General features: G+C 47.6%; 9 protein-coding genes across 9 annotated transcripts; 3 read left to right on the top strand and 6 right to left on the bottom strand.

The window, feature by feature from the left end:
* Positions 1–48: 48 nt before the first annotated feature.
* Positions 49–1893, bottom strand: ATNIH1004_001885 (ferric reductase family protein; the record flags this gene model as incomplete). The annotated part of the gene is made up of 5 exons (XM_033566580.1): positions 49–218; positions 267–411; positions 466–539; positions 599–1526; positions 1636–1893. The coding sequence occupies 5 exons, from the start codon at positions 1891–1893 to the stop codon at positions 49–51; spliced, it is 1575 nt and encodes a 524-aa protein (XP_033420782.1).
* A 350-nt stretch (positions 1894–2243) lies between these two features.
* ATNIH1004_001884 (uncharacterized protein) lies at positions 2244–2818 on the top strand (the record flags this gene model as incomplete). Its single annotated transcript, XM_033566579.1, has 2 exons — positions 2244–2669; positions 2717–2818. 2 exons carry the CDS (start codon positions 2244–2246, stop codon positions 2816–2818), a joined length of 528 nt encoding a protein of 175 aa, XP_033420781.1.
* A 260-nt stretch (positions 2819–3078) lies between these two features.
* On the bottom strand, positions 3079–3452 carry ATNIH1004_001883 (uncharacterized protein; the record flags this gene model as incomplete). Its single annotated transcript, XM_033566578.1, has 2 exons — positions 3079–3380; positions 3428–3452. 2 exons carry the CDS (start codon positions 3450–3452, stop codon positions 3079–3081), a joined length of 327 nt encoding a protein of 108 aa, XP_033420780.1.
* Positions 3453–4021: 569 nt separating this feature from the next.
* Positions 4022–5289, bottom strand: ATNIH1004_001882 (uncharacterized protein; the record flags this gene model as incomplete). Its single annotated transcript, XM_033566577.1, has 9 exons — positions 4022–4058; positions 4124–4155; positions 4276–4382; positions 4486–4531; positions 4591–4653; positions 4713–4775; positions 4835–4897; positions 4957–4971; positions 5275–5289. 9 exons carry the CDS (start codon positions 5287–5289, stop codon positions 4022–4024), a joined length of 441 nt encoding a protein of 146 aa, XP_033420779.1.
* Positions 5290–5300: 11 nt separating this feature from the next.
* On the bottom strand, positions 5301–7579 carry ATNIH1004_001881 (uncharacterized protein; the record flags this gene model as incomplete). Its single annotated transcript, XM_033566576.1, has 2 exons — positions 5301–7117; positions 7174–7579. The coding sequence occupies 2 exons, from the start codon at positions 7577–7579 to the stop codon at positions 5301–5303; spliced, it is 2223 nt and encodes a 740-aa protein (XP_033420778.1).
* A 1317-nt stretch (positions 7580–8896) lies between these two features.
* Positions 8897–10345, bottom strand: ATNIH1004_001880 (uncharacterized protein; the record flags this gene model as incomplete). Its single annotated transcript, XM_033566575.1, has 2 exons — positions 8897–10281; positions 10330–10345. 2 exons carry the CDS (start codon positions 10343–10345, stop codon positions 8897–8899), a joined length of 1401 nt encoding a protein of 466 aa, XP_033420777.1.
* A 2016-nt stretch (positions 10346–12361) lies between these two features.
* ATNIH1004_001879 (uncharacterized protein) lies at positions 12362–13244 on the top strand (the record flags this gene model as incomplete). The annotated part of the gene is made up of 3 exons (XM_033566574.1): positions 12362–12890; positions 12940–13109; positions 13158–13244. 3 exons carry the CDS (start codon positions 12362–12364, stop codon positions 13242–13244), a joined length of 786 nt encoding a protein of 261 aa, XP_033420776.1.
* A 57-nt stretch (positions 13245–13301) lies between these two features.
* Positions 13302–13892, bottom strand: ATNIH1004_001878 (uncharacterized protein; the record flags this gene model as incomplete). The annotated part of the gene is made up of 1 exon (XM_033566573.1): positions 13302–13892. The coding sequence occupies one exon, from the start codon at positions 13890–13892 to the stop codon at positions 13302–13304; it is 591 nt and encodes a 196-aa protein (XP_033420775.1).
* Positions 13893–14467: 575 nt separating this feature from the next.
* On the top strand, positions 14468–14927 carry ATNIH1004_001877 (uncharacterized protein; the record flags this gene model as incomplete). The annotated part of the gene is made up of 2 exons (XM_033566572.1): positions 14468–14518; positions 14565–14927. 2 exons carry the CDS (start codon positions 14468–14470, stop codon positions 14925–14927), a joined length of 414 nt encoding a protein of 137 aa, XP_033420774.1.
* Between the last annotated feature and the right edge of the window lie 280 nt (positions 14928–15207).

The following is a 15207-nucleotide window of genomic DNA, read 5'->3' as shown; positions in this document are numbered from 1 at the left end:
TTATTTAGTAACTATCTCACTACTCTGATGAAACCAGGTACTACAGATCTATACGCTAACAATCACAGCACCCTTTCCCTCACTTGGGGGCACCTTGTGAGGTTGCTGAGGTTGAAAGTCCAGGTATAGCAACTCCACATCGTCGTTCTTAAACCCTTCATCCATTAGCTCGAGCATGTGACGCTGAAGCTCGTCGGCAAACTTCTCGCTAGCAGAAACTTCTTCTGTCAGAGTGTTACAGGCTTTTTTACTGGGCCCTTTCTTACCAGTGACTAACATTCTCCCGCGACGACGTTCTAGCTCTCCTCTCATTACATCCTTTATATCTACCGGACCGGCAAATGTCTTCACACGTCGGCCATATCGCAGACCATCCTTTTGATCAAGAATATACAGCTGGATGTCCAACATCTATATGATCGTTTAGCCCAAAGAAGCACAAATAGTCGACTTCTTGGCACATACCAGGGTTCTGTTATAGTTGTCATGATCTTCGGTCAGTAGTTTCGTCATCCACTTCTGCACAATGATCAAGTCCTCTGTGAGGTATCTGAGTATTCCAAAGCTGCAAGTTATTAAGAACTGGAGCATCGCTTACTCTCGCGAGTCTCCCATAAAAGGCAGATCCGCCGGGTTGGTAGCTCGCCGTTTAAGGAACCGTAAAAGAGAGCCCTTATATATGACATTTGAGCGGCAATACCAATTCCCTGCGCGAACATAACAACATGGCCATAGCGATCGAGTCTCTGCTGGCCACCGTATGGCCCGTCGACGATAACCCCTAGCTCTGTTAAAGAGCGGTAGCTGGCAATATCACCGGTTAAACCCCGGTCTGGTCGGACAAGCAACCATATTGCAAACGATCCCAAATCATCATGTTCTGTGAACGCGGCATCTGTTTCCTTTCCTGTAGTCTTCTCGTACCGTCCAAATTGCCTGATGTCTTCGGCGGCTCGGTCGTCCAGAGGCCTGTATCTCGCCTCTTTGGAAGCCTTGCCAATCTCGGAGCTATTGGTGCTTTGAGGGGCCTTGTCTTTCAAGGGCCTTGGAATGCCAGGCATATGTCCAGGATCCTGCCACCAGGTGATGGAGAATGGATGCGCCTCCGGAAATGTCCAGAATTTCATTGTCTTGAGGTACAGGTAGACCGTCTGGCCAGCGCGAACATTCCATCCTCGAGGCAATAGCACACAAACCTTAATTACGTCGGGGGATTTATTGCCTTGTTCCCACTGGTGGATTCTGGCAATGGGTAGGGTCTTTCCTGGGGCAAAGTTATAACAGAGAATTCGTCCGATCTGCCAGAGGGTAGTTGCAGCCATCAATATCGACGTCACCTCAAGGCAGCCAACTGTGAAACTGGGCTTCCAAAATGGGGAAGTGGAGGAAACCTGGCGCACGTGAAGCCACAAAAATACAAGGTTGCAAACAGCAAGGCCGTAGTGCAGCTTTATAAACAGCTCATACACATACTGTCTTACCGGCTTCAAAGAAGTAAGGATCAAGACTCCCAAGCAAGCAGAAACCTAGTCACGACAGTCAGCACTGTAGCCGACCGACCGGGAACGGATAACTTGCCATGATGCCTTCCTGATGACCATCTCCGCGCCACTGGATGCCCTCCGTTTGACTTACAATAGCAATATGTATCCCACTCTGCAGGGCAGCCATCCAGCCGGCCGTTTTGTGGATGCGGACGAGCATCCCGAGACTCACTCCCAACATATCTGCCACCAAATGTAACCGGGACCCCCCAAGTAAGAGTGCGAACTGGAGAAGCGCAAGCGAAGCGGCTCGCGAACCAGCGTCGGACAGGTCTTTCACTGCAACCCCATTACAGGCCAGTGTGCCCGCCCAGTATAGTAGTTGCACGACCAGTTCACTCCAGCCCATGCGGCTGATCCATCTCCTACGACGTAGGGGTAAGGACAGGTTCCAGCGACGAAGGTAGTAAATAGAGAACTGTGGAGGCCACCGGCGGTGAATGTGCCATAAGAAGGTCTTCACGCACAGTAGGGCTAGTGTGCCTCCGAAACAAAAGGTGTAAATCATTAACGGATTCATTTTTGCATTTTCAGTTCATGGAGTTTGTTTCAGGTGCTAGTCGCTATTATATAGTTCTATGGTGTGCACAGACGTCCCACGCGGAAATGCGCTCGTCTTACATGCAGCGCGCTACTGAAATAGTTTAAAATCCCTTTGATCTCTTGCACTATCTACTCCGGGGGGCACTGTGCAGCAATATGACGACAAATCAAGAAAAGCGACAACGGAAGAATGAACGCTCCAGGTTCAAACGGCGCTCCGATCGGTTATTGGAGTACGGCGATGAGTTCGGCAAGCTTTTTGATTCAAAGGTATATCTCCTTGTTCAAAGCCAAGAAGGAGACCTTACTATATACAATAATCGTTCTGAGAATGAGTGGCCACCCTCTCAGTCTGAATTTCCTGGACCCTCCGAACATAGAAACCCCCAGAACATAGGTCAGGGTGGCAGGCGCCCCAGGTCTAAATTTGAGAAGAAGAAAGTGCAGCTTCTCTCCTATGCGAATGAATTCGCTCACCAGTTCTCGGCGAAGATTTACTTTGCGATCCAATGCCGAACTGGATATACAATTATCTATAATAGTAGCTCTTCGAGAAGGTGGCCGCCTTCTAAGAAACAAGTTGTCAGTGAGCCCTGTTTTTAGCTCAGAGCGTGGCTAACTGTACACAGAAGTCGCTAGTGCCATTCGCCAAACGGAGAAGCCCTCAGGATTTTGACGGTAGCCCCGACCTTCCATCAGGGAATCAGCCGACACAGTTAGTCGGGCTATAAATTTGTTAGGAAGTATTTTATACGGTATTCTGTCTAGGCAAACGATACTGTGATTCTCGAAATCGGCTTGACCAATAAACTCTCATCAATTTTCCATTGCAAAGTACCTAGCGTACCAATAATATCACACTCTCACTTGTTCAGCTATACTCCATCGACAATTTACAGCAAGAGTTTTTGTATATTACAGTATCCATAACTGCCAATATTAACAACGTACTAACTACACTATATGAGAAATGTGCCATACTATATTGGAGCTATTGGAGATTTCTCCGCTGGCGGAACATATCAACTTCATCAATTTCCTCCCTAGTTTCCTTGTTCACGAATATCCACTCCCAGCCAAGCTTAGTCTTAACTTTAACTTTTCTCGCTTCCCACTCAGGGCGCAGTTTCCACTCTCGTGTAAAAACCCTTTCATCCAGCGTTCCTTGCCGAGGTTTTGACTTCGGTTTTGCTTTTTGGTGCAGTTCTTCCAGCTCTTCATTCATCTTTTTTAATTCCTTGAAGTAGTCAAACTCCATCGTATTGCTTACCACCTTAGCGGAAGGTTGCCAAGCTGATACGGTTAGAGCGGCTTGCTTGCATATTAAGTCAATCACTCACGCATTAAAACCCGACGAATCCCCATAATAGCGATGTACGACGTTAAAGATGCGAATGTTATAATATTTAATTGTTACCACAATGAGCTGGCTTTGGGAAAGAATCTTTGATGTTCTCCCCTTCTTGCTCTTCCTGATCCCTTTTATAGAGTTCCTGTCTGGTTTGACTTCAAATAAATATACTCTACAGCGCCTTGTAGAATTAGATTGACACCCAACACAATATGGCCTATAGTCAAAGAAAGGACCGGAAAGTATATTAAGAAATATCCGGCATATGACAAAACAAGGACTAGAGTATATCTCCAATATTGATTTGGAAGGAATCCAGTGCGGAGTTGGCTGTCGGGATGCTACTTATTATAATCAAGTGCTGGCAATGAGTGTAGGCCAGCCATGGTTTGCCTAGGCTCACTACTGGCGTAGGCTATCTGGCTAGGAACCAGGTTGGATCAAACATGATTTCCGGAAACATGTATTAGCCTACTCTACACACTGGCCTACGCTATCAGTGGGTACACACTATACACTAGCCTACGCCAACAGTGGGTGATTGCCTACCCGCCGTAGGCCATTGTATAGCGTAGGCTGTTAGTTATCCACCATTAGCGTAGGCCACTGTATGGCATAGGCTGTTAGTGATCCACCGTTAGCGTAGGCCAATGTATAGGCTATTAGTTATCCACACAGTGCGTACCCACTATTAGCGTAGGCCATGTATAGCGTAGGCTGTTAGTGATCCACCGTTAGCGTAGGCCAATGTATAGCGTAGGCTATTAGTTATCCACCGTTACCGTAGGCCAATGCATAGCGTAGGCCATTGTATCGCGTAGGCTGTTAGTGATCCACCGTTAGCGTAGGCCAATGCATAGCGTAGGCTGCCAGTGATCCACCGTTAGCGTAGGCCACTGTATAGCGTAGGCCACTGTATAGCGTAGGCCAATGCATAGCGTAGGCTGTTAGTGATCCACCGTTAGCGTAGGCCAATGCAGAGCGTAGGCTCTTAGTGATCCACCGTTAGCGTAGGCCAATGTATAGCGTAGGCTATTAGTTATCCACCGTTATCGTAGGCCAATGCATAGCGTAGGCCATTGTATCGCGTAGGCTGTTAGTGATCCACCGTTAGCGTAGGCCAATGCATAGCGTAGGCTGCCAGTGATCCACCGTTAGCGTAGGCCACTGTATAGCGTAGGCCACTGTATAGCGTAGGCCATTGTATAGCGTTGGCTGTTAGTGATCCACCGTTAGCGTAGGCCAATGCATAGCGTAGGCTGCCAGTGATCCACCGTTAGCGTAGGCCACTGTATAGCGTAGGCCACTGTATAGCGTAGGCCATTGTATAGCGTTGGCTGTTAGTGATCCACCGTTAGCGTAGGCCAATGCATAGCGTAGGCTGCCAGTGATCCACCGTTAGCGTAGGCCACTGTATAGCGTAGGCCACTGTATAGCGTAGGCCAATGCATAGCGTAGGCTGTTAGTGATCCACCGTTAGCGTAGGCCAATGCAGAGCGTAGGCTCTTAGTGATCCACCGTTAGCGTAGGCCACTGTAGCGTAGGCTGTTAGTGATCCAGGCCAATGTATAGCCTACGCTATACATTGGCCTACGCTAACGGTGGATCACTAACAGTCTAACTATACACTGGCCCGCTATGCACATTTCTGGCTATGCATTGGCCTAAGCCTACAGTATACCTACGCCAGTAGTGACCGATAGACTGCCATTCTAAGCCTGGGCTTGGGCATAGCGTAGGCTACATATTACTACGCCAATATCTTGTGTTATAGCGCCGGGTATATGATAAACTTACTTAACCTAAGCAATTGCGTATAATCTGGTCTAGGCTAACCTTTAGCCTAGGCATTGGCTTCTAAGCTATAACTCAAACTCTTGGTCTCGCATCGCATCAAATAACGTGTTTCCGCTGCCACATATTACAAATCCTTTAGCCCTCAATTTGGATTCCACCTCTTGAGTATCGACTGCTACAAGATTCTCGCCATTGTATACCGCAAACCAGAAATTTCTCCGGCTACAAAGAAAATGCTCTACCAATGGTATGTGAACATCAGCTAGCGAATAGAAGGTCGAATTCTCCTCATAATGGTATATTGCAAAGGGATTGTGCGATCTTTGGGCCTCATATCGTTTCCTTGCGTCGCTGGGTCGCAGATTTATCTTTTCCTTTGGCACCGCCCTATCCCAAAGATTTGGATCAGCTAGTAGGATACTTTCTCCTGCATCTATTTGAGCCAAACCTGGATTGGCCATGGACGGAAATGGTGTGGGCTGGCCAGAAGGAAGCATAATTTCTGTATTTAATAACTCTCCCAAAGACAAAGGAGGTGGTGCAGGTTGCCGATTTCCCTGAAGAGAGAGGGGTGTTGGAGCGAATTCAAGGTGATTATTCTCAGAGTGCTGCAAGGCCTGGCGGTCCGTTTCTGCATTCATCTCTATGACCTCGACCATAGTCTCATCCTGAGGTCCTGGCTCCTGAGTGGCATCTGGCATCAGAGCGACATCTGGTATCTGAGTGACATCTGGCATCTGAGTGACATCTGGCATCTCCAGTTCTTCTTGATCGCCAAAGAATGTGTGAAACATGTCTCTGGCCACTGCGAACGGAGTGAGATCGACCGCATTTGCATCCGGGCGTAGATTGGCATATATATTCTCCAGAGAGAGATACGGACTGATGCATTCTAACATGCTATAGTTTGGCATCCCACATCTGTTTTTCAGTTTCCATGTGTTCGTGTTGTTTGTAGTCATTACTGGGCTTTCCCAAGGGTCATGGAGTATGTCCGAGTCTGGATACCTATTCAGAAGGCGTCGTATTTCTGTCGACATGAACCCATATTTCACTGCAGAACTCGCCAGAAACCCCCAGTAATCCCCTACATACTCTTTTCTGTGGCTCCTATTTGCCTGCAGGGGCTTGAAGTTGGATATGTAAGGGAAAACACGAAAGGCAACGAGCCAAAGTCGTCGATATGATGCCCAAAAGTCAGCTCCAGAACCCGTTCTGTGGCACTTCTTCATTTGCTTAAGAACCGTTCCCTTAAACTTTTTATGGAGAAGCTTTCTTAAGAGAATAGCCGCGGGCTCCATGTACTTGGTGTTCTCCAGCACAGTTGTCATAGAAGGTATTATCGTCTTGGTAGCTAAAACACGGTCCTTTAACACTTTACGATGGCTAGTGTCATGGATATTAGCGAAGCACCGTTTGTTGGCAAAGAGTGTCTGGATATATTCCCGGTCAGCTGAAGACCAGACCGGCGAACGCCCTTGAAGGCACTTCACTGTGGCCAAGTCGAGCAGCCCTGTGTTGAAGCCTTCCATAACGCCATTCCAGACGTCGTGAACATGTCGCACAGAAGCTGCTAGCTCCTCAGGACACTTTATTCTAAAAACACGGCGTAGATTTCCGAGGCGAAAAGAAAATAGTAGAGCTGGGAATGGGACCAGCGAGTCAAGGGCGGTTGCGAGTGGCACATAGTTCTTGGATTCGTGTAGCCGGTCATAGTCATGCAGCTTGTGGTCGGAGATAATTCTATTTCTCCATTTCGCCGCCTGAATCCACTCGCCGTTCAGCTGATAACTTCGGATATTGCAATATATTTCCCCATCGGCGTATGGTAAAGAATTGTCATGACATTCTGCCATTAACGTAAGAAAACGAGGCGGAATCTCTAGTAAATTAGGTTAGTAAATGATGCATCAGGCTACAGGTTGCCAACGCAGTCACCATCTTTGTTGTACAGTTCAACTGTCCACCAGCGGTTGCCCGGATCGTGGAAGAATCTCTTCGCAGCCTCCAAACGGTGTCTCCCGCGCAGAGCAAGAACTGGTTGTTCGTACGGAAGCGGAAGAAAAGGTGGCTCATCCGCTTTAAGGGATGTCAACGATAATCCAGCAGCTTTTAGAACCTGGTGGAGATGGTCGAGAGATATGATGACCGGGACATGGTTTTCGTGGCTCCGTCTCTGACATTGGTAATCTCTGAAGATTCTAACAAGGCGGGTTACATTCTCTTCATTTATGATACGGCTACCTTCACCTGAGGAAAGAAAATGTAGACTTTCTAGAGGAACACAAGCGGTGCCGAAATGCGCACTTGCTGCGACTCGCAGGAACTCCTTCTCCAGGTCCATAGCTCTAGATTGGAAGAATCCTCAGGCTGGTAGCTGTTTGTGGGACGGGTACAAGGACTTCTTATACCACGCGCGTCCTGTCCACCCTCTCCTGAAGATAGTTCATTAGCGGCAGCCTAATATTGTCACCCTACAGTTCCATTGTCACCCGAGAACTCGGACTACTCAAAATAGCTTCGCTGCTAACTAGACCACAAGCCAACTAAGGCCAGCTGCATTTGGTCTGTCCGTACTGTAGCATAAGAACGGTACATACCGGAGAATGCGTTTTCCTATCCTAGAACTCTGCGGCGAGTACTGTACCAGGGCGCTCCTGATAGTATGCGTCGTGCTAGATATAAGTGCAATTAACAGTGGTCATTTGATTCTATCCTATAGCTATACACCATCATGCTACAAAATTCACTCTCCAGCACGAATTGAAATATGAAGCTTACAGTGTACTGTACCGTTCCCCTTCTTTTTGGATTTTCGCCGTGCCCTAAACTGGAAAGTGGCCACTCCCAGCAGTGTACATAAAACCAACATTGGGTCATGGTACTTAGGAATGCTAATCCTATAACACACTGCGCCAAGATATGTACTTGGGGCATCGTAGCCGCTGCAGTCTCACTCCTAATATTATAGCTGCTGACCGTAACAGTTGTCTGCCTAGAATCCTAAATAGAGAATAGCTTATGCAAAGGAATGAAGATGTAGATATATATTCCTTATACTAGGAGGCTCTACTGTAACTACCTTTTAAAGTATAGCGAAACACTTTCGAGTAGGAACTTGAGAAGGGAAATGGAGAAGTAGAGCGGTAATATTCTTAATACTTGTATGAAGCGGTTGGGACCCCCTTTCAAGTTGGGTCACCTCTGGAAGAGGTAGATGAGGGAATCCCTTCCACAGTAAGATCTCGATGAAGCTACGGTTGTTATCTTTCAGCTGAGACATTAAGTTGCGGTGATGTTTTCATTGATCACGACCCATCGCCGTCAGCGATATTAATTAGCCCAATCTAGTTAGTCTCTGAGACTGTCTGATAGTTTATCGCTCAATTGGCTACACTACAGTAGACAAGTCAGTAAACTGCCCCTGATAATTCTGTGGGGACCAGGCCAAATGCCGAATCAAGCGTACCATTGCCAGTCGATTGCCTTCAATAAACCGTTCATGACAATGTGCCATCCAACCCTCTGTTCAGTCTATAGCCTCCTATAGGGTTTCCTGCCGCCCTAGGGGAAGGTTTTCGACAAAGACGCGATGTTAACGATGTATGATCTCAAAGAATCTGCCGGATTATTTTTGTTCCCGTTTCCTTGGGCTCGCGAATTACCCTGTGGTCATCGGCCTGCCCTTTTCGAGTGGAATGGGTATGCGTATGCCCGTTTCTGTATCAACGGCAACCAAAGAAGCCATAAGGATGCCATCCACATCAATAGCGACATCGACTCGAATCTCCTGCCTTCTACCCGATACAGACCGCGACCATAGGCATGACAGGTCGAACTTGCCAACTAATCCATCCTCGGTGAGCGGGCCAGCGAATAATAGAGTATAGCGGGGTAAATGCTCAAAGGAATCCAGAGTAACACAGATCGTCGATTCTCGGGGGACTACTGTGTTCCTAGGAAACACTTGGATCAGAAAGTCCGGGACTAATCCGAGCTGGACTGGATGTGGGACGATGTCCAACACCAGCAGGGTGTACGGAAAGGAATTATCGGACAGGGAGGCCGCGTGCAAGGAGGCGCCCCGCAAGCAAGCCAGGTCAGGATAGAAGAGCTCACCCGGAGATCTGCCGAAGAGGTCGGCGATCATTCGCCGCAGTTTGGGTATCTTAGCTGAGCCTCCAACAAGTACGATCTTCATATCAGCCTTGTCTAGCTTGGTATACTGGAGCACCTTTTGAACGAGGCCTAAAGTCGAGCGGAAAAGACCGTCGCAGATATTCTCGAATTCAGATCTTCTAAGGGTGACATTGACATCCAGCTGAGCCTCCTCCGCTATAGAGAGCGATATTTTGGCCTGCTCGCATTTCTGTCGTAGGACATCCGCGGCTGATGTACAGTTCATGTGGGACTTGGGCTGGAGCTGGCTGACAAAGTGTTGGAAGAGCCGTTCATCGTATTGTCTTCCACCGAGCCTCGAGTCGCCGGCCGAAGACTTAACTTCGAATAGGCCGTCACACACTTCCAGAAGGGTGGCATCTGCGTGGCTCGCGCCGATATCCAGGACCAGCAGAGGATCCAGGGCCTGCAGGGAGTAATCATATTCCTCTCCTCTATCAACCCAATGAGCGATGGCAGCCGCTGTAGGCGCATTCAGCAGCCGCAAGACGTTCCATCCAGCATCCCGTCCGGCAGCCCTTGTTGCCTCACGCTGAACATCGCAGTTGGAAGCAGGCACAGTGATTACTACGTCCTCAACACGCTCTGCAAGGAACGCCTCGGCAAGAGCTTTCAGTCTCTTGAGTACTGCGGTTGTGATGCGCTCATCCGCCAGAGATTCTAACCTAGCAGCGATCGAGGTGTCGTATACGTGAACACCAGGACTGTCTGCGAGGCTATCGCCAGTATCGTCTGTGGTTTCAGGGCCTTGGCCGCTTAGCAGATGACTAGTGGGAATTCTTAGGCAACCGTGGTCGTCCGGTATAGTTTGAATCTCACCACCGCGTGCGACGGCGATAGAGGAGTAGGCGAGTCCAAGGTCGATACCTATTTCCTCACATCAGTAACATAGCAGAATGGTGGACAATACCGTACCGATGAGTACTGGCATCCTGGTGTGCGCTTGGGGCAATTGCGTGAGTCCCAAGATACGTACCGCATAAATGACAACCAAACCGCCTTTATGCCGACGATATATCCCTGGGGCCCATTCTGTCTATAAGGTGTTCACCTATCCGGCGAAGCTCAGTACACTCCGGTGTATGACGTAGATGTGCTTGATCTATCCTCAACATCTAAGCAACGAAATCTGCAGAATATGTGAAGGCCAAAATAGTGCCATGATTCAAGACTAAACGATGCTTCAGGAGCGAAATTCGAAAAGTGGGCAACCCGTTTGACCCTGACAAATCCGATATGTAGATCACCACTTGATCAAGATAATAGAATACCCAGCTGGGTATACCCCGTGGGTTTACCCCCGTGGGTTTACCCAGCTGGGTGCACCCAGGTGGGTTTACCCACGGCGATATTCTAATTTGAGATGACGTCAGGATGAGCAAAGAGGCCATATCGTCGTTGTTCCTGAGTAGGTATTTTGAGTCACGGAATGCTAAACTAGTAGTGATCGGCGTCTCGTGCACATTTCATAGATTACCATAATAGTAATGATCACCACTTCCTGGGTACTATGACTCATAGGTTGCTTAAGCAGTAATGATCTGCCTATCGTGGGTATTGATGGACTGTGAAAGTGGAAATGATCGCTGTTTCGTGGGTATCTTAACATATTGATTGCTGAAGGAGTAATGATCGTTCTTGTCGTGCGTATCTTGGAGCACGGGCTTTTGCGGTAGTAAGTGCATCACCTATAGTTATTGGTCGTGTCTTATTCAGCCAATAGAATTCATATTATCACTATCTAAATAAGGTCTGATCTCCTGCAACTACCCAAAATTTGCCTACTGTCAAATAATATGTTCGTTGGTGGACCAGAATCATGTGACTAGATCGGGGTAAAACCCCCGCGGAGCACACAACAAAATAATCAATCAAGAATAACCAAGAAGAATAATCAAGAAGAGCCCAACCAGCTCAATTAATTCAAATAAGACCTTTTTACTGATCGTACTCTATTTCCTCTTCGGGACTAGCCGTATATCTGACACCTACTTATATGTGTGGAGTACGCTTGAGCGGCTGAGTAATCGCTGCACGGATCATGTTGAATAATCAATGCGAGAATGTGTAATCTTCCAAGTAGAGGTATTAATTTATATTGGCAGTACGGTACTGTAGTGCCATATTGGAGGTACTCGTCGTATCGTGCCCCATGCCCAGTGGAAGGATTGAACGTCCCGCAGACTCTACAGCAGAGCAATACATTTTGGCTATCCCGTGAACTGGATTATAGCTGATGATATTCCCACAGGTCCCGATGCGGACTATCCATAGCCGTCCTTGACAAACCTCCACAGGGATAATGGCAACCAATGCGCTGACTTGGCTGTCCACTTCTAGATATGAAAGTGATCCAGCGGCGATGCGAACCAACTTCAAATATGAATACAATTATTTTTCAGCTTCGAACTGTCTATGCTACGGGTTAGCTTACTTTGGAGTTGGAGAGAGGGAGGCTAGGCTGTATTCCACTAATTAAAGCATGGATAGCCAAGACCCTGCTGCTGATGCAAACACGGAGAATACCCACATGGGTACACCCACGGGGTACACCCAGCTGGGTATTTTGCCAAGAAGATAGAAAAGGAAGCGTTGAACAGTGCACCTAGCCCGGCTGTACAGACTGTGTAGACCAAAACACCGTACGTATGTAAACATTCTTCCTTGCGTGGATCCGACTTCTTGTTCTACAATACGCACATTGGCCTATAGTACTTCTTACGGTTCTGCAATGCAGCTGGATTAATACACTGTACCGTTCCAGGTACAGTCTTATCACAACTATGTGAAGCACGAACGGATCACCTCTATATAGACCCACGTGGAATTTATATCACGCAAAGTAATATATTAAGTAAATAGTATTGCAGATTATAACATATATAGTGCATGTCGTGCTCCCTTGTAAATGTATGGACTCCTGAAGGAGGTCATACCAAGAGTAACCATGACAGCTTCAAACAAGCGAGAAGCGAGTGGGGAACACAGTCGTCCACATAAAGTGATCAAGAAAAATCCCCTGCAGATTCGTCCTTCCAGTCCAGCCTCCTTGGGCGACATCTCTTTCTGGTGCACATCTGTTGATCCTTGGGAACACTATCGGCGCGAGACAACGCTTCCATCGGGGTATCACCTTGCATTTCTGAAGAAGTATCCCTACACGGCTGTTCTTGTCCGCCAACTCAACATGGCAGCCGCTCAGGCCACTGCTCTGAGATCAGTCTTGCATCGGAACATCGTTCGATTGTCCCGCGTCTACTTAGAAAATGATTCTGTCACGTTGATTTATGATATCACCGTTGCCTCCTTGAAGGACATTTTAAGCTTTCGGCCAAATTGGACTGTCATTGAAACTGCGGCGATGTGCCAGGGCATACTTTCGGGCTTGAGGTATCTCCACGGGGTGCTCGGAATTTCCCACGGGGACCTGCGTGTAGAAAACATCTGCCTTGACCTGGACGGCACCGTTAAAATTGGTAAGAGACTCCGACCTTCTCCGAACACCTTGCTCACTGTTCCTGGCAGCAAACATTGGTGATAGTTTGCTACGCGGGGGCCAAGACTATAATCAGGATATGTGCTCTCTTGCTGGTATTATCAAGCAACTTTGCCAGCCCACAGAACTTAGTCTCCCGACTCTGAGCGACTTTCTAAAGGGAGTTGAAAAAGGTGAACCACCATCGAAATTGCTCCAGGTGTGTCTTACACTGTGTAGAGATGAGATCAGCACTGACAGGCGCCAGCATGAATTTCTGAAATTATCTAACGGCGATGAGCAACTACACCACTGCGTCTGGACGTGGCTTGCTACTAGGCTATTTTTCCCTTAAGTAGAATTTCAACATGACTGTGTGCTTTGCTTCTTTATGTACACATGCGACGAATGGCTATCTCTTAATCGTTGGTGTGACCTCATCTCCCTCCTCATAAGTTATACCAAAAAAGTTTTCGTAGCTCCTATTTGATTCTGTGATCCGGTCGGAAAATGTCTGCGCTCCGCTTTTCAGGTTCTCCGACGCGCTGCGGACTTTTGCCAGGCCTTCCCTACAAGTTTCAAAAGCGGGAATCAAGTCTCTGAGCGTAGCTTCCACATCGGATGCCACTTCTCCGTCACAGATGGCTAGGGCCTGGTTGACAGCCCCAAACGCAACATGAAACTGTGTGAGAGCGTCATGAATATTATCACTGCCGTTTGAGAGTACTTCTATGGTGGGTTCAACAGTGCCTTCGTAAAGTGCTATCGCTGATTTTCTGGTTCTCCGAAGCCACGAGTTCTCCGCCTGAAGAAAGGATGCATTAAAAACTGCCCTCTTGTATTCTTCACTGTCAGTGAGTCGCTCGTGTTTCGCGTGATTAAGGCTAGAAGGCGAGAGATCTGCGGCCGAGCTACGACCGCCGCGAAGAGTGATGTAGCATTCAAATGAGCTGGGTGTCTCCGGGCGATCGGGCGATACCTCCCTGTCAGGTTCAGAGTACATTGAGGAACTATACGCGGTGGAGGGTCTGGGTGAACGATCCATACTCGGCTGTTGGCATTATCGTGTATGATTCTGACCCCGCTGGAGTGTATAATCGTTTGCTTTTATGTGGGATAGCAGCCAAGCTAGTATCTCCAGCGTGAATTGCAAACGGAGTTTCATTACTATTCCGATGCCTATGACAGCCCACGTGTGGATACAGGGGGCCCGGAAGACGAGGGAGTCACTTGAAATACTAAGATCCGGCGTGGCTTTTATCTTGTTGCCACATTGGTATATGCTATTCTAGTATGGAGGTCAACTTTTTAGCTATGTACAGCCAAACCCTTTTTACGTAGTACCCCACTTATTGCAATTTTACCTAAGTCGTAGTATTATCTAAACGCGCCACACTGTACAAAAATAAAACAATAATCTAACCAACTATGGACTAGTCTCCTCGCAGTCGGACTATATTTCTGTGAAGCCAAACCTGACTATATACCACTGGTAGGGTATTCTTGAGAATATAAATTGTGGGAGGGGGATGAAGTGAACAGGAGCTCAGGGGCCCATCTACAGATCTCCTTACCATCATGGCGTCCGAGTCAGGGTCTGAAATATCAACTATGTCAACTACCGCAGATGTAAGTCCCTAAACTGGCAAGTAACGAATTCTACTGATATGAGCAGCACTTCTGTGATCTCTGCGAATGTGTGCGGAGTTACCCTTCGCAGCCGTGTCAAATTGCTGGGCATGAGGATATGGGTTCAGCGAGCCTAGCGACTCATAGAGACTCGATTCGCGAGACACTGTCTACTCTCTGTCATGATCTGGACAAAGTTTTGACAGAGCACGATTCGATCAGGCGATCACTGGACCAATTGAAAAATGATAATAACGCACTTAGAAGGCGCCTTGAGCATACAGAGGCTGTATACGAAGCAAAGAACATGCTCTACGAGGAGATGCAGCATTTTTTCGACAGGGTATCGGCAAGGCTCAACAATACCAACGCGGACTCTAAATCGCTATTGAACCCCATCAAAGAATGAAGTAAGCTTCAAGTGCGTCTATTTCTCCTATTCCTTGGATGTACATATGTAGCCTAGCTGGTGAATCGAAACCTGTTAAGCAAGTCAAACCAACCAGACAATATTCCGAACCAATAATAGAAAAAAATAAAAAGAAAAGGCGCGGGGAATGTTGGGGAAAGACCGCCTCGTGAAAAGCGTAATCCATATTATCAATGTCATAGGTATAGAAGCTTGACCTAAAATTGTTCTTTAATAGACTGAGTCGAGCCCACTCGATGTTTTTATCTGACCTCTACGT

This window comes from Aspergillus tanneri (assembly GCF_003426965.1).
Source record: "Aspergillus tanneri strain NIH1004 chromosome Unknown AapTan_10_pilon_pilon_pilon, whole genome shotgun sequence".
Taxonomy (NCBI): Eukaryota; Fungi; Ascomycota; class Eurotiomycetes; order Eurotiales; family Aspergillaceae; genus Aspergillus; species Aspergillus tanneri.
Note: the sequence above shows the minus strand (reverse complement) of the source record. Positions and strands in the feature narration are given on the sequence as shown.